This window comes from Labrus mixtus, chromosome 14, assembly GCF_963584025.1.
Source record: "Labrus mixtus chromosome 14, fLabMix1.1, whole genome shotgun sequence".
NCBI classification, from domain to species: Eukaryota; Metazoa; Chordata; class Actinopteri; order Labriformes; family Labridae; genus Labrus; species Labrus mixtus.
The window spans coordinates 6,594,817-6,613,295 of record NC_083625.1 but is presented as its reverse complement, the minus strand read 5'-3'; the positions used below and the strand labels follow the sequence as shown (position 1 = coordinate 6,613,295).

At 41.4% G+C, this 18,479-nt stretch overlaps 1 protein-coding gene across 1 annotated transcript; it reads left to right on the top strand.

Annotated features, from left to right (window-relative positions):
- On the top strand, positions 1-13,615 carry LOC132988900 (A disintegrin and metalloproteinase with thrombospondin motifs 15-like). Its single transcript, XM_061056537.1, has 8 exons — positions 1-1,187; positions 5,367-5,499; positions 5,598-5,765; positions 7,788-8,071; positions 8,159-8,336; positions 8,439-8,611; positions 10,081-10,256; positions 10,382-13,615. Exons 1-8 carry the CDS (start codon positions 252-254, stop codon positions 11,172-11,174), a joined length of 2,841 nt encoding a protein of 946 aa, XP_060912520.1. The 5' UTR covers positions 1-251; the 3' UTR covers positions 11,175-13,615.
- Positions 13,616-18,479: the final 4,864 nt, after the last annotated feature.

The window sequence follows — 18,479 nt, the reverse complement described above, 5'->3', positions numbered from 1 at the left end:
GGACGAAAATGCATAAAGTCCACAGAAGGCAGCAGTCGACTCAGCACACACACAGGTGGAGAATGGGACTGGGTCATGACCAGGAGGAGTTTGCACTGAGTGGACTTGTACGCTTGTTTTAAGAGTCCAGCGTTTTGGATTATGCTCTTCATCCTCATTTGTGTTTCTCACCGCCTCCATTGAGCTTGCAGATTCTAAACAATTTATTTCTCCGTTGGTCACTGCATTCTTTATTGAGTGCAAACATCGTCATGTTTATCAGAACAACTTTTCTCCTCTACTTTGTGGTGACATTCTTAACACTTGCTCGTTGCATGGAAAGTGAACTTTGCTACCCGATTAGACTGGATAACCACAACCATGACAGGAGGTACTCTGACAACGACGTGGACATCATGCATGGAAAACGTGTCCTCAAAATAAAAGCTTTCGCACAGGAGTTAGTGATCGATTTACAGCAGGACTCTCATTTTATCGCTCCTTCCATCTCTAACCAAGACGCACACAGGATCTCAAATACCGACGCAACAGCTGACCTTAGCCGGTGTTTTTACTCCGGATATGTGAATTCAGATCCGTATTCTTACGCTGCTTTGAGCCTCTGCAAAGGTTTACAAGGTGCATTTGGATTTCAAGGATGGGAATATTTTATTACCCCGGTGCAAAATGACACCACAAGCGCAGAGAGCGCGCACATCATCCGGCGCAGAACCAGCAACAACCTGAAGCTAAATTCCACCTCCCGGTGTGCGGTGGACAGCGACATCAGTCTCCAGCTTGCGCAATCATTGGAGAAATACAAACGACTGAGAGATTACAGCAATGTCACCGAAACGATGCTGAAGAGGATGGGGAGAGCCAAGAGGTTCGCCTCAGTGCCAAGGTACGTGGAGACGCTCGTTGTGGCGGACGAGTCCATGGCGAAGTTCCATGGAGATGACCTTAAACATTACCTTCTGACTCTGATGTCAGTGGCAGCGAAGCTCTACAAGCACCCTAGTATTCTCAACTCCATTAGCATCACGGTGGTGAAGATCGTGATTATATCTGAGGAGGACAAAGGACCCAAGGTGTCCGGGAACGCGGCCATGACCCTGCGAAACTTCTGCACCTGGCAAAAGAAGATGAACAAGAACAACGACAAGCACCCGGACTACTGGGACACGGCAATCCTTTTCACTAGACAGGTAATAAAAAAAATTACTTTGATTTCACACTGCAGGGTCTGAGGATGTTGGGGAGAATGATATGCGTAATTACGCACAGAAATGCGTAATGGGATTTTCTTTCTCTGGAAATACATAATGTTTCTTAATGTTATTAAAAATGACAACACATATTAAATGGACACTAAAAGTGTGTCCTTTTTTGTTTACATTTATGTTTGATAAGAACTCGACCTTGTTGTCAAAATGCTCTAGACATGAGATGACTGACTTTCACCAAACTCTGCAGTGTCAGTAAATTGGTTTGCTCATATAACATGTTCTTCACCTCTGGTGAACTCACTGAGCATACATTCAGTGAAAATCCAATCCACCAATACCCTTACAGCTTTAACTATGAGGCTGGGTCACTTAGGAAATCACTTGAGCCGAACAGAGGGAGTCTTGATTGCACTTCATGGATCCTCAGAGGGCAGTTTATGGACTTGGAACCCACCTCTGAGCTCTCTGCACTCCCAAATATTTGGCGGATGACACAGGGTCAGAGATGAAGTCATTGCTCACATTCATTGGTCAAAGTGTAACGCACTGATAAATAAACTAACTGCCTTGGGGAGTTGGGCAATGTTAAGATCACTTCAACATTGAAAACTTGAAAAAGACATATCAACCTGCCAGATAACAGATAAAGATAATTTTGGATATCCTTCAGTCTGCAGTAAAGAGGTCAACTGATGATGCAATTACAGCTGTAAAACCTCCACTGCCTGGAAAAAGAACTCAAATATAACAAAATAAGTGACTCAATTACCTTTGGTAAAAGTTACTAATATGACAGAACACGATGATTGTGTCTGACCTCAAACAAAAGCTAGTTAGGAATAACTTTTAAATATTTAAGGGACCTCTGCACCCTCAGGGATGCAACATTCGGAAGTGTCTTGTTTCTCTCAGCCCTTCCCAGTCCTCCTCCAGCTGTGGGTTTTCCAGCCCTACCCTCCCTCATTAAACAGGCCCCTGAAGGGAGAGATGGTGTGAGGGGGGAGTGATGTTGGATGAGGGGGTGCCTTTGCATGTCAGAGAAGTCATTTCCCTTCATGTTTCTGCCCCATCTGTTCACTTCAAGTCCAGTGGGGCAGTTCTGCACAGCTGCAGTCAGCCTGCACTGCTGCAATCTTTACAGCAAATTATTCAATCTGTCATGTACTTCCTATCTCATTGATTCTGTATGCTGTAAGGCTGTTATGAACTTATTGTATATTCCTCATGTTAAGGCTATGAATCTTCAAAGATAGGTTGTATTTTCCATACACATATTTCACAAGTCCTATTGCACAAAACTCCAGAAACGGGCAAGTTGATTATGAGTACAAAACTAGCCATATCTTTTACCCCAGCTTTATCCAGGATTTCCCCTGCCAGGCCCCCAGTGTAATTTCTATAAGAAGCCATGGTTGAGCTGATGTGGGAATGCAGCAGGAAATATTCATGAAAGTCACCGCGATCGAGTGGAAGGGGTTTATGACATCTATATCTTTCGAACGATGCAACTTATGCACGTAATTAACAGCTTCATTATGTTTTCTGGTCTTCTCTGCTCTTTCCGCAACCTTTCAGAAATAAAAACCCATCTTCAGACATGGAAACCCTGTGAGGGTCATGCATGAACAAGTAGCTCAGGTAGATTTTAGGGGCAGGAGTGCATGTGTGAAAACGGCTATAATAAGGTCACAGGTGTTTCTGGGTTTTTGGATAATAAGTCCAACAGGCCAACTTGTTAACCGTAGCTAAGATTAGATGACCCCATTCAATACTAGACCTGCAGTCAGACAGTGAGTCATGTGGTTATAAAGTGCTATATAAAGCAGAAAGACACACAAAACCATTCAGTCACTGCTAGACTTAACATTGTATTGGACTGAATGAGGGAGCTTAGCTGCTTTGATCATAGGTCTGACAAACTGTACATAGAATTTCTGTATTTAAAAAGCAGGTAATCAGGATGAATCTAAGAAAATATCTGGTCTGTAGCTCTTACTCCCACAGATTCCTCTGGATCGAATTTCTTCACTTAATGATGCAAGGATCTAAAAGGCATCTTCTGGAGTGAAGAACAGCCAGGCCTTGTTTGTGAGAATCTGAATGACATGACATTTGTCAAACTATTTGCTGTAGAGGCCTTAACAATGCATAAGCTTCAGGTATCAAACTGTCCGTTTACATACATGTTCACAGATAATGGAGCCTTCTGCTAAGCAAATAAGCCAAGTCAAAAAGTTTCAGACAGCTGTCTATCTTTTAATTCTTGACTTGGTGATTCAAAGTTAGTCACTTTAGTCAGTGGTGCTGTTAAGGTTTACCTCGGCTTTTAGTGGGCATTCAAGACACATCCATTGTCTGTTGTTTACGGCCCACAGAGTAATTTGCTGGTTTTATGAAGACCAACTCGGTGTTGTCCACAGGCAACTGTGGTTTTCTTTAAACTTCCAGCCAGCATGATTGTTGTGTAAAGAATGTTTACTCAGTTCATTAAGTTACACAGAAAGTTCATTGTCAGCAGCCAATCTGTAAAAAACTAAAACTAACTGTAAATCTGATGTATTTATGTTTCCCCTGGGAGAGAGAGGGTGGTGGTACTTTTGCTCGCAGCGTGTTTGCCCTTACTCACATAACAGGTAATAGGCTGGGAAAGTCCACAAACATATGTCGAGGCGTTGTAAACTGTGACACCGCTGTATCAGGCCATTTTTCCCACCTAGTTTTTAATTGAAAAAGTACAAACTGAAACTCTTAGCAACATAATACTTTGAATAATGAAGCCAAAAACACAAACTGTAATAATCCAGATGTTTTTCACTTGCACTGAACTGTGCATAGAAAATAAATTAGAAATATAATTGGCTGAGATAACTCCATATTGTTTTTAAAATTGCACAAACACAAAAAAATGTTAAGATAGATGACAGATGTGGGAAGTAGGTCATAGCGAAGAACAAACTCATTGACACGACTGTTTCTTCTCTCCTGTCCTTCTTGCAGTTATTTTATTCTCTTGCTCCTAAATGGACCAAACCTTCAGATGTCGTCTGCACATGAGAACATCTGGACTAGATTTGCACCGGCCAACTATTGTGGTTCTGCGGTTTATTCTAGAAATGATTTGTCACAGGGCTAGAGGTCTTCACTTGGCACAGAGTCGTATGTATAGATTCACAGCAGCAGAGGATTTAGAGGCTGTGTGACGTTAAAGCAGTGCTGTGCTCTATCTGTCAGCCGACCGCCATTGGTTTTCTGTGTTTCTAGGTATGTAGAGACGATGCTGTTTATGGGCCGAGTAGATGGGCGGTTCTCTGCGGTGGTGAAGATGATGTCCTGTGATTAGGAGGTTCAGCTCCAAATGGATACTCTCTAAGATTGGGTTTTAAAGCCTTGTGGCGGAGAAATAGGTCATCTGGAAACTCTGCTCTGGCTGAGTTATGGAAATGTTGTGATGGGGACAGTTACTTTACGTCATGGAAGAAGGTGTGCTCTTAACACTTGTGCCTATATACAACACTTTTAAGGCTGTCAGACAGAAAGCCTTGTGAACAGTAATGACTCTTTTCCTTATTTAAATAGCTCTGGCCATGGTTTCTACTGTTAATAATAGCACTGTATTTATGAGGTTTAAGACCAAGGTGACAGATTTAAAACCAACTCCTGACAGTTTCTGGATAAACTACAACTTTATTAATTGTGAAGGAAATTCCAGGTTCCAAGTTGCTCCAACATTGCAGTACCATGCCTACAAAAGGAGCAATATATGATAAGTTAAGGAACAGACTAAGTTAAGCACAACAGTAATGGCATTATTGACTACTATTATAATTGATTATTATTGGAACAATGAGTATGAATCTAACCCCAAAGTAAGTGATTTAAATATTCCAGCTGTATAATCCACCTGAAAGGTTTACTTTTCTGAGCACAGTGTTTTGGAATTGTTCCCAGTTTTCAGATGACTATGTTACTGAGCAACATTATCACTTAAAGGTGTCTGATATTGTTATACCTTAAACACGAAATGAACACAAGTTACAACACTGATGATTTCTTCCAGTGCATCCAAAAATGTTGCAACCAGGTTACTATATTAATAACAACTAGATGGTTCACAACTGTTCAGCTGTACTTATGCTAAATTGTATTTATGTTGTCCAGGATCTGTGTGGAGCCTCCACCTGTGACACTCTGGGCATGGCGGATGTCGGCACTATGTGTGACCCCAAGAGAAGCTGCTCTGTGATCGAAGACGACGGCCTCCCTTCAGCCTTCACGACTGCTCATGAGCTCGGTGAGCAGAGCTTACATTATCCAGAGTTTGAATACATTAGTACCAAAACGACTACTGTATATGTAAGAGAAATCTGACCTTTCCATTCCTGTCGGCAGGACACGTGTTCAACATGCCCCACGACAACGTGAAGGCCTGTGAAGATGTGTTTGGGAAACTGCAGGATAACCACATGATGTCTCCAACTCTGATCCAGATCAACCGCACCAACCCCTGGTCCCCCTGCAGTGCTGCCATCATCACTGAATTCCTGGACAGCGGGCACGGTGAGTTCCAGGACCTCTGACCCTTGTGTTTGACTGCAAACAGCCTCAAAGTGTGTTTGAAGAGGTGGGAACTGTGAGCACTGCTACAGGGAAATAGTGCTACAAAGACTGTTGTGGCACCAGAAGGAGCTGTGTGAATAAAAAAGAAAAAACTTTGGTTATTTTGCCAAAGACTTCATGTTTCAAAATGACGCAATCTAGAGGAATGGCGTTAGAAAGACTCCCCATCTATGTTTGAGGCGTGCAGCTTGATTCTTCTTACACGGCCGCTACCATACCAATGTCTGTACACACTGTAAACACTCAACATGAAATAGTGCAGTTCCAGGGTTACACTTTTTTGTCTTTCTGATAAAACTTCCTCAATGTGTGCGCTCATTTTTGGTTACATAAAAGCAACACAAAAATGATGGAAAATTAACTGACTTGGATGCAGTCGAAGAGGAGCTCTTTTTTGTTTTTTACATTTCTGTTTTTTTTTTTTACTTAATTTTCCTGTGCTGTCAGCTTCTTGGTTTTTCAATCTGACTTAAATCAGTTGAAGCAACAGCAAGTTGGAGCATGATTTAATTTCAGTATCCATGTGCCATCTGCCTAACCTTCTTTAGTACCATGGTCAGAGAGAAGACTTCCAAACACCAAAAAGAAATGTATTTGGTTGGATGCAGATTGTTTGCCAAGCAGGCCAGACCACAGGACTTGGCCTTGGAACGATGCTAAACGTTTGTTTTAAAATTGCCTCCACATCTGTCTCAAATTAGAGGGCTTGTTCTGGGGAGAGTCACCACAGCGGTTTTGGAAAGCTAGGTGTATCTGCCCAGTGATTCCCATGCAGGTTTGCTCCAAATAGACAACTCTTTTGCTACTTTCTGAGTCCGTTTCATAGATGATCTTAAACAAAAGAACACAAGTGGAGACACAGGAGAACATTTTCAACTTGACAGGGAGTGATTTCTTACAATGTTGTAACTTGGTTTCTCCAGGCTGCCTGTCATAAATCTTGACTTCAAAAAGCAGTGAGGAGAAAAAACATGCTTCCACATGTTTGAGGAAATTTTCATAAGGTTCTTCGTCCAAAAATATTTGTAACCTGTTCGTTGCCACACACGCACGCACACACAAGCACACACACACAAGAAGGCTGCTATTGTGTTCATAATTGCCTTTTGGAAAGAGAGAGAGGAAGTGTGAGGCGAGGTTCAGCTGGTTCAGTGAAGAGTGACTTGTTTATATATTATTGTACTATCAGTAAATCAATGCGTTTCAGTTTCCAAATTTGCATTGAAATGAGGGGAAACTAATTTGCCAACATTTACAGCTCATTCACTAACTGCTCTTTTATTTGTTATGGATTCACAACAACACCAATGGCATAATAAACCTTGTTTTCCCCAGTGAAAATGACTTGTTTTAGATGTGTAAATACCCCATAAGGGTGAGAAGCTGTGTCTCTGGGTGATAAAAAAAAAACTCCTCCTGGAAACCCTCTCAACCAACAACGTTGATCTTTCATGTTTCCAAGCACCTGCTCGTCAAACACTTTCTATTATTAGCCTGTTCCTGGAAAGGTTTCTGTGCACCATTTGTGGTAAATGGAGTAAATTCCTTTGACCTCTATACTGCATGCTAAGTTTTTACCATCAAATCTTAAAGTTAAAGATTATCTTGTGTAATTGTAGCCTTGCAAATCATGCAACAAGGGTGGGATTGAACAAAATGCTTAGGGTTTTTGGGGAGCAGTTAGTGGATGGTATAAGGGTGGGTGGCTGTATGTGGGAAGCTTTTGTTATTTGCTGTGCTTATGTTTGTGTGTATGGGTCTGTGTGTGGTATGTTGCATGCACTGCATCAAGAGGTGGTCTTCCTTCAAAGAGCCAAAATCACAAAGGGTAATGGTTGCAAACTACCCTCAACCCATAATGCCACCCACCCTCTCACAATACACATGCACACACACACAAAGGATAGTGGAAATATTGAGGCATAGGAAAGCCCTTTAGCTAATTGTGTCTCTCTCTTCTAGGGGAATGTTTGCTCGACCAGCCTCAGAAACCGTTGGTGCTCCCTGACATCCTGCCAGGAACGTCCTACAATGTTGACCGTCAGTGCGAGCTCGCGTTCGGAGAAGGCTCAAAGCCCTGTCCTTTTATGCAGCCACCGTGTGGCCGTCTGTGGTGCACAGGAAAATCCAATGGCCATTTGGTTTGTATGACTCGCCACTTTCCATGGGCTGATGGAACCCACTGTGGGGACGGACAGGTCTGCGACCGAGGGATATGTTCCTTTAAACAGGCCAAAAATGTGAAGGTAAGGACTTGGTACTTGATAGCAACTTAATAAAAATCAGTGTTGTTATTCTCTTTTTCAATATTCTTCTACTTTGTACATATCCAGGTCGATGGGCGCTGGGGCAAGTGGGGTCCTTTCGGTTCCTGCTCACGCACCTGTGGAGGCGGAGTCCAACTTTCTAAAAGAGAGTGCAACAACCCAATTCCGTCATACGGGGGTAAATACTGCCAAGGGGTTCGGGTCAAATACCGCTCCTGCAACCTGAACCATTGCCCTGACGCAGGTACGAAACAGACAACTATGTCCGATGACATTTTTACCCCTAGAGCGTTCCAACCTCTCACCTCCTGTACACTCCCTCCCTCCCTCTCTCCCCTCTGTGTAGGTAAGACTTATCGTGAGGAGCAGTGTGAGAACAGTGGACGCAATTTCAACAGTAACAGGATTGCCCCCTCTGTTGTGTGGGTGCCTAAGTACTCTGGAGTGTCCACCAATGACAGGTGTAAACTCATCTGCCGGGCTAACGGCACCGGCTACTTCTACGTCCTGTTACCAAAGGTAAACAGCAACATCTCAAGCGTATTTTATACTTTGCCTGAGTGAATTTAAAGATCATTTGATTGGTGATGAGACAAAAGTCTGAACAAGTCAGGGTTAAGTTTTGAGATATGAGGCCACAATAACCATGAGTCAATATGGAAGAACATCCTGCTGCCTCTGGACTATGTGCAGAGAGTGAGAGGAGGAATGAAGGAGAGGAGGGGGACAGTTTAGCTCAGTTAGATAGCAGGGTGTGGAGTGATGTTTTGCAGCAGTCAGACCAAGTTCACACTTCACTCCGTCACAGAGTCTAAGGAGGAGCAGATAAGAGCACTCAAAGGACACGTAGCTCTGAATCAAAGTGCTGCTGGATGATTTAACCACAGAGTCCTGACTTTGGACAACAATTATGTTTACTGCACTTATTTGCTAAGTTTAATTTCAAATAAGAGCTGGTTCATTTTGTGTCCGAATGTAAGAAAATTCTCAATCCAACGGGTCATCACAGATGGCAGTACGCCTTTTAGTCCAGTTTGCAGTTTCTGCCTATAAGTGCTTGCTCATGGTGGATTAAGTTGTGTCCCTGTAAATAATATTACAAAGATAACAGTCTAGACATACGAATGAACAATGTCTGTGTCAGGGTTCTTAAAACCACATTAAAGCTCCTGTGAGGATTTTGACCCGGTTATAAAAACAGACTGAAATTAATATTGATGTCTCATGTGCTACAAAAGCAAACAAGACAATCAGCATCAATACTATTTCTAGATATTCATTCTTAATTCCTGAAACTGAAGCAGCTGAGGGGTAGGTGTCAGACAAGTCAAACAGCATACTGCCTATACAGCCTTTGTTTACAGTTTCCACAGTAAAGATTCTAAACGAGTGATACATTTGACTGCTCAAAGAAAGCAGAATGATATTTTTCATTATACATTTATTGTCTATTGGGGGTGCCAAAACCGGCACAAACCTAAAGTTCATCACTGGAGCTTTAAGTGAACATAACAGTCAGGCATTTGCAGACAAACCTACAGTGAAGTTGCTCTATTTTAAAGATGGTTCTACAATAACAAAAAATGATTTGATTTTGCAATACTTTATTGTCTCCAAGGGGAAATTTTCCTTGAGCAATAGTGCAAAAGAAACATACAACTCAGTGCAATTTACGTTCCATTAAAACGAACACAACACAAAACAATGGCAAGAATAAAAACAAGTCTAGTGGAGTCTAAAAACAACAGTTAAAAATAAAGATTCTTAAATATGCACAATAATGTAAAACATAATGAATACAGCAAAAAAAGACCAAAGGATAAAAAACAACAAATTAACAAAAGAAAACAAGACTCAAATGGGCTTTCGTCTGTAGTGTGTTTTTGTATGGCCTTTATGCTTCTTCTGATTGATTATTTTTTAGATGGCTGTAGACTATTGAGAGAGTATATGAACAGCTAACTCTAAAGTATGTTTGTGCTGTTCAGGTTGTAGATGGAACTCCATGTTCCCCAGACTCCACTGGAGTGTGTGTCCAAGGCAAGTGCATCAAGGCCGGCTGTGATGGAAAAATTGGCTCCAACAAGAAGTTTGATAAGTGTGGAATCTGCGGCGGTGATAACAAGGGCTGCAAGAAGGTGTCGGGACTCTTCACAAAGCCTGAGTAAGTAAAACCCACATCGTCATTGGATTACGTCATCATAACTTACCTAAATGTGATTGAATTATCAGCTTCACTACACTACCTAGTACAAGCTGTCGTTGACTTTAATATGTTCTGACTTTCAGGCACGGCTACAACTTTGTGGTCATGTTGCCAGTAGGCGCAGCCAATATAGACATCCGTCAGCGAGGCTACAAGGGAATGATGAGTGATGACAACTACTTGGCGGTAAAGAACAGCCAGGGCCATTACCTGCTCAATGGGAACTACATTGTGTCAGCAGGGGAGAGGGACATTATCGTGAAGAGCAGCCTGCTGCGCTACAGTGGCACAGCTGGCCTCTCAGAGACCCTGCAGGCTGTGAAACCCTTGGGAGAAACCCTGACTGTGGAGGTGCTATGTGCAGGCCAGATGACACCTCCTCGCATCCGTTACTCCTTCTACCTCGCCCGTCAAGTTAAGGAGGACAAGGCTCCGAAGAAGGAGGGGCGTTTGAACTCTCATAACAGTGTCCTGGCGGAGGATGGTGTCAAGGAGAAGGGAGGTGACATCCTGAAGAAATCGTATAGCAAGGTGGATCCCGTTCTTGGGAAATGGATATCTTCAAGTTGGGACCAGTGCTCCGTGACCTGCGGCAGTGGTATCCAAAGGAGGATGGTGCAGTGTCTGAGACCCGATGGGAAGCCAGGGATGGACTGTGATCCTTTACAAAGACTTCCAGCTACCAGAGTGTGTGGAGACCCATGTCCCGAGTGGTCTCTGGGGCAGTGGTCGCCTTGTTCCAGAACCTGTGGGAAGGGCTTTAAGAGACGTCCATTGCAATGCAAAACCCAAACAGGGCATTTACTCCCCAGGGACCACTGCAAAGGCTTACGCAAACCACAGGAGCTGGACTTCTGTAACCTAAGCCCTTGCTAGTAACTTAAACTTACAGACTGAGAATAATTGTTTTGTTTTGAATGAACTGAGTTGAATCCAACTGCAAATATCAAACATACCTTGTCTGTCATGTGCAGGTCTTCCTACCTGAATCACGGGACACTTGCTTGGAAGAACTACAAGAATAAGTAAAGCTGCAGGATGAATGCTGGAAGATGTTGTTACTGCCTTTAAATGATGATATCCAGGTCTTGCCCTGATGGCAAAGTAACAAATTAGATGGTCAAATGATATTTTGCAAATTTCTACTACAGGCAGTAGATTTAAAAAAGACCAAGTTGAAAGCAATCAATCTAGGTTACCTAATGAGTCTGGGACCATTTTCAAACTTTTTATAAACTGGACTACATGGTAATGCCCATGGGCTGCACAACACTTTACACAGCGAGGACAATATGTCTCTGCTCAAGAGTATTTGGGCTTTTCGTTTATCTTGTAGGTTATTTTTCTCGAGATGTGTCCTCACCATGATTACACTTAGGACGCAGATTACGATGTCTAGACTTGCATGTTGGTTGATAGGTTTTCCCTTTGATACCAAAATGTCTATTACATTTCAGCCAGACTGCCCTGGAAATGTTCTTCAGTAGCTTGTTCACACATGTCCCTCACAGCGGGAGACTATCCCTGTTGGGTGGGAGAGGGGATCTCAGGACGCAAGACATCAAACACACGCACAAAAAATGATAGCGGAAGTTGCGGACAAAGCTACATACTGACGCTATAATGAGACAATGACAAATCTTAGCCTTTATATCCATGATTTGTTAAGTTCAACACAATCGCAATATCAACAAAAGAGTTGAGAAGAACGTACAGGCTAACAACAAACACGCGTATGTAGAGCCACTTTCATACAGTATATGGACATGTGCCGATCACAAGATATATATGCCATCACCCCCTCTTGCTTGGGGCGAAGTTTTCTCAATATTTCCTGCAGTGTTCTCACTTCAGCTCCCCCTTCATGCAATAATGTATTAGGGGGCTGACAGGAAACCTTCCATGTAAAGTTGGAGTGAAAGGTTTTGCTTTTTTCATTCACACCCTGACATTTCAGGAAGTTTTCAGGAGTTTTGTGCAAGTATGAAAGCACCATTAGATTAACATTAGAATTTCAGCAAGCTCTATTATGACCTAAAACAAGTTGATTTTTTTTTGGCGGGGGGGGGGGGGAGTAAAAATGGTGATGTCTGACTATTGCATAAAGTAATGCAATCCTGAAACTTGATATTGTAACTTCGGCTTAATGGAGGCTTAAACTGTTTTCAGAACAACTCTGGATTTTTCAGGGAACCCCTCAATTTCTTCTAAATCAATTCCGAAATAAGAAAAATCAGAGAATTTATGTTCTGCTGCCTTGTTTGTCCATTCCAAAAACATGTTGTAAAAATCTGTTGGTTTACAGCTGCAGAAAATACAGTTTAAAACAGCTTTGAACAGGTTTCTGCAGTACGCCACTGTATCATTTATAACATGTTAAACTCCTTAAACTCTCACAGAAATAGACTATGAAGATGTAGCTGGTATTTCCCTTTTTAAACTTGGATGAACTCACCTGATCTATAGACACTGGTCGTGTGCAGACCACACTAGCACAAGTCATGCAAACAATTTAAACCAGATCTAATGTCACACTGGTGGCTTTCAGGACAGAACTGACTAAACGAAGTGGGACAGGAAACAATGGCGAGTGGTTTTTCTCCCTGTCGGCTTGTTGCTGCCAGCTCAGTGACTTCATCAGGCTGCTCCAAACATTACACAGCTCATCATATAGACTCGCAACCACACTCACATGTAGACACACAAGGGTTTGATTCCTGCCTCATGTGTGCAGCATGTTTCATTCCCTCACTTCCTTTATCATGCGACCACAACAATGGTCTTCTCAGTTCATAATGTTCTGCCATGTTAAGTCATGCCTGTCTGGCACAGTTAATACAGATAATTTATTATCAATGAAACAATAAAGCAGAGAGGTTAAGAAAAAAACTGTCTGGCCCTCTAGTATGCTGTACAGGCGAGTGTTTTCCTGGATCTCCTTGTTCATGTCCCCTTAGCCTGAGCCAAGCTGTTCTTTCTGCACACTCAATGAAATCCTGTTATCCATTATATTCTTGTTTTGTTTCTTAAAGGGGAACCATTGTCCAGTCTAACCTCCAACTAAAGGATGGATCCTAGGTTGGCAGGATTGTCACTCTCTCTTTTTCTATATCAGCTTTTGCACTTTGTACAGCAAAAGAAACGTACAGTATGACCTGCATGGACTGTGTCGTATACTATGTATACATTTATTCAGCTCTGTGCAAAAAATAATGTAAATATTTTTTTATCTTTTTTTTTTTTACACAAGTATTTGTAGGCCTAATGTCTTTGATTTAAGTATATTTATTCAAAATAAAGCCGTTGATGAAACGTTACGACGAGTACTGCTTTTTGTCCTTCTCTGACACCATTTAATTTAATGTCCTGTTCAAACCAGCATTCACCACAACAACATTTTAGCCAGAATTCAATGTCTTCCATCAAAGCTAATGCTGCAAAGCATTAGCGTTGATGGTAGCTCCAGTCGAACCTTTTAAACATGGACCTGCAAATTCTCACCTTTGATTTAAAAAAAAGTTGCTCTGTTGATCTAGATATTTTAGGGATTGGGAAGTCCAAAAATGAAAGACCAGTAGCTTTTTAGACTCTACTTTTATTAGAGTGTGAACAGATTCTCTAGAAAGCCATGACTCACAGTAACAAGACAGGAGGCTTTACAACTAAAGCGTATTATACTGAAATTGTGTGAAGTTCTTTTCTGTTGGCGGCCAGGTGCAAATAAGAGGATTGCCTATCCAGCTGTAGAAGTTCACCAAGATAGTGGTCTCTACATCACCAAGCCTTAACAAATCATTTTGCTCAGTAACTTCCATGGGCCTCTAACTTAATATAGATGTGAAACTTGGAAATTGAAATGCTTCATATAAACCATTAGTGAGTCAGAATCAGAAATTATTTCAAAATATCTGCAAACATACAGCAAAACCATTTGTTCCCTGGGCTATTTAGCACTTTCAGATAATAAAAGTCTAAATTGATCACTGAAAGAAATATGAGAAAATGCTTTCAGATCTAGACAGAATTTCTGAAAGGATGCTCTGCCATCATAGACATAGTCTTATTAACGTCACCTATTGGTTTCTGAAAGGCATTATGAAGCCCAACGATGGCGGTGACCATATTGGAAATTTTAACTCCAACACTTTCGATCAGTCCAGAAACAAGCAAAGAGGCCAGAGCTGAGCCATAAGCCTCCTGCCATAAAGTCACAATGGGACCAACCTTTCAGACGACCAAATTGTGTCCCTAATTATACACAACAAATGTGTTATAGACCAAAACTGTTTTTCATACCAAGTTGTAAACATGTTTATTTCTGTTAAAAAATGGACATTTTAAGATACGCTCTCATGGGCTTCAAACACAAGCATTTCTGAGCCCTCCAACAATATGAGAGTCAACCCTTTTAGACCATACAAGTTATGCATATAAAAAAAAACTAGAACCTCTCTCAGATTCCCCAAAAATATGACTACTTGGAAGAGAAAGTGAACCCATGGTGAGCAAGGTATGGCAACGATAAGCATTGAAATTAAACATACAGAGGAAGTGTTGCCTAAAAATATGCCCATGATCTGATCTTTTTTTCTGTGAAACATCCAGATTCATTACCAGCTGTCACATCTGCAGCCACAGTGAGTCTAAATGTACGATGGGTGGTCAGCATGCCTTGTAGCTGCTCACTGTAGCCGATAAACTCTCCTCTTTATTTCACGGTCAACATTTCAGACATGCAACTACAGATATTTTCCGCTGCTTGACGTGGACTCATTCTGCCTGTCTGTGTCCATGACCGGTCCAAGAATGCAGCTGTGTGAGAAGGTGGAAATTTAGCGATTTTGACACGATGACTCATGCATGTCTGGGGACTGAAGAAAAGGTCAGAGTCTAGCACGGGAGGTCTTATGTCAGACATTTTTTAAAGTTTTTGTAATACAAAAAAGGCTGGATACACTGACCTACATATGAGCAGATAGAGAAAAACCTGGAGCATCGCCAATGGAAATATTTGTTTTTTTCCCCTAGTTGCCTCTTGCCTGGGTTTTATGGTCATATCTAGTTGCAGGTTTGATGGCTTTAATTGAGCTGGACTTCTTATCAAAAACAATGTTTGACTTTACCAGCTTTTCTAAAATGAAGTTTTTGATTCAGAAAAATAAATCTCATGGACTCAGAGGCTCAAGTTATATTTGAACTTAATACCATGGATAAAGGATCCGATTCTCTTAAACAGTGGGAAGTTTATATAGCTCAATACACATTTCAACAATTTAAAACAAGAAATCTCTCATGTAGGACGAGTCAGGAGGGAAAGAGAACAGAAGACTGAAAGTTGGGTGGTAACTTTTTGTCCTTTAAACAAATTGTGGCTTATAACAATATGCTTCTTGGATAGTTGGAAAAATGCTGGAAACAAGTTTTAAAAACACGTAGAAAGAAACAAACTGTACAATTCTTTTCAAACTACTTTGTAAGCATTCATCACTGTTCACACATCAATGGTCCCCACTGTTCCTGCTCTGTTTTTCCCACAATAACTGTAATTATGTATTTTCCTTTGTATTAAAACATACTCGACATTTTGGTTTAACCTCCGAATAAAGTGTTTTAGGAAATGTGTTTGAACTGATGGATTGTTTGCCACACATTGGATCATTTAAATGGTTGTGTTTGGTTAAAATGTTCCCAGATCTCATAAATGACTTTGGATATATAGTATACAATGTAATTGTTCATATAGCACAAACTATGCAAGTAAAGCTACTGTCCACCCGCTTTGACTACACCATCAAATACATCACCGTGGGGGATCTCATTACAGTCACGGACTCTGCAAGGTCCCAGCACAGACCCAACACGGTACGGTCTAGGTCCCACCATGGAAATAGGGGAAGTTCTTGGTGGCTTCATCTGTATACAATGTTATTGTTCATATATCCCAAACTATGCAAGTAAAGCTACTGTTTTGCTAAAGCAGCATTTTAATTGATCCTGCATCCAGAACAGGTCTCACCATTGAATGAACAGACAAAGGTTGTATGTTCTTGATTTTATTTCTGCAAAAACAAGAAGTCCTTCTTTATCACCACTGCTGCAAAAGATTAAAACTGAGCCACAATCTTAACTAGGTGGAAGAGTCAGCAGCATATCATTTTATTACCGCTTAAAAAACAACATTTTTGCACATTCTTTTCCTCCCCCAACTAAGGAAAGGCCTACCCCTAATTACTTAAACCATTAAAGACCTAAGGGTTCCTGTTAGCAATTAGGATGAGGAGCCCAGTGACATCTCTTCTATGTGGTGTCTTGTGTCTGATATGCAGCAGATTTTGTTTATGCAGCTTTAGCTGAGTCAGACGGACTGCATGCCACAGACCATTTTAAAGATATCCACTCTGAGAAAAGTGCTTTGTACACAGTCCATGTGATTCTGAATGGGCACATGGGAAGGCTTAATAAACAACCTAGTTAATGCACATGTCGGTGGATGTCTGCTGACTGCAGCAGGAACGGGATCTGTCTGAAAAACAACAGTGATGACGGATCCACAGCTGACCGCTGCTGAAGGAAACTATTCCAATGATTCAGCTTAGCGTGGCTCATTAAAACTGCAAGCGTCTTCATCTGACACATTCAGGTTTATTGATGCCTTGTGCCTTTGTTTGCCACAAAACTTTATCAACCAGTCAAAAGCCATTCTCCAAACATAATCCTCTGTGGCCTTTATTGACATACACACATCAAACAAAGACAACTTTTAAGCAAAGAATATTGATTCCACTCTTGTATCTGTATACTTCATATAAAGCTACTGTACTATGGGCTAACATAGCTTTGAACAAATGATGCCTTCAAATGGAAGTAAATGTAGTAAAGTATTGTCCCACTCATTGACTTATAGAGTATATATAGATGGATGGTGCATTTCCACGTCCAAAAATGAAGCCAAAATACCCCCTGCGATCGGTGCTGACATATTTTGCTAGTGACATGAGCTTGTACAGCCGGGGAATTCATGTCCTACTCCTTTCGCTAACCAAGATCACTCATAATTTACAGATAAAATGTCAAAGATTTCCCAAGTTTTTCGTTCCAGAGCAGATTCTCTTGTCAGTTTGAAGCAGACACCTATAAGAAAGGACAGATCAGTAACTTTTATGTTAGCGCTCATTAAGTTAACACTTTCCATGCTTCCTCTACTTTGCTAATGGTGTCAACAAAGCTGTCAATAATGGCATTATATTTCTTTTTCAGCATCAAATTACGATTTTAACTTGTGTCCCATGTATTCACATGGAGGAGCAGTTTCTGAACTTTCCAAACTGCAGCCAGTCAATTGGGAGGAGCTCCAAATGTTTTGGCTTCACTTTTGGGGTGCTGTCTTGTTGTCCATGTATTTATACAGTCTATGGCCCCCCACTACTTTACACTGGTCATGAGGAAACTTTGCAGGAGAGCGTTAGGACACTTCTGTTGATACTGACTTACAACAACAGTTAACTGTGGTGATTCAGTGCGATTGCAGGGCTGTGGCTCCGCTCCAAGCCAAACACAGTTGGTTTGGTCACATGTCACTGTAACTCTCACCTTTAACCTCGCTCGAGGGCGGGGGGGACATGTTTGTGGATAAATGGGAGAGAGAAGATAAAACAAATTCTAAAATCTGCTCTCTCTTTTTTTTTGTCCTTATTGTGTATTTTTAAAGGAGGTGTTAAAACCTTCAAGATATCTGGCTATCTAAGTATCTGATTTATAATTCATCTTCAAGAATACTCTGGAAAAAAACAGTCTTCATTGTGGAGCAAGTTGAGATCTGAAAAGAGATAACCCCTGGCTCCAGTGTGAGTTGTTTGTGTAGCATGTCTGTGTAAAGGGAGGGTCACTGAGGACACTCTGGTCAGAGCTTAATATTTACAAAATCTCAGAGCATTTAAAATGATCTGGCTACTTCCATTGCTCCAGCATTTAAACCAGTTCTCTGAATGCAAAGTTTGAAAAGTAGGTTACACAACGCCACACTTTATCTGTGATTGTCTTGAAGTTGAGAGCGCAAGTATCGACATCATGACACTTCAGAAAAAAGGCTCTACCTGTGCGCTGTGGGTTTCCTTTGGCACATTGAAGACAGGACTGGAGTTTTACATAATCTACAGTGTTATCTGCACCAAGCTAAGAATG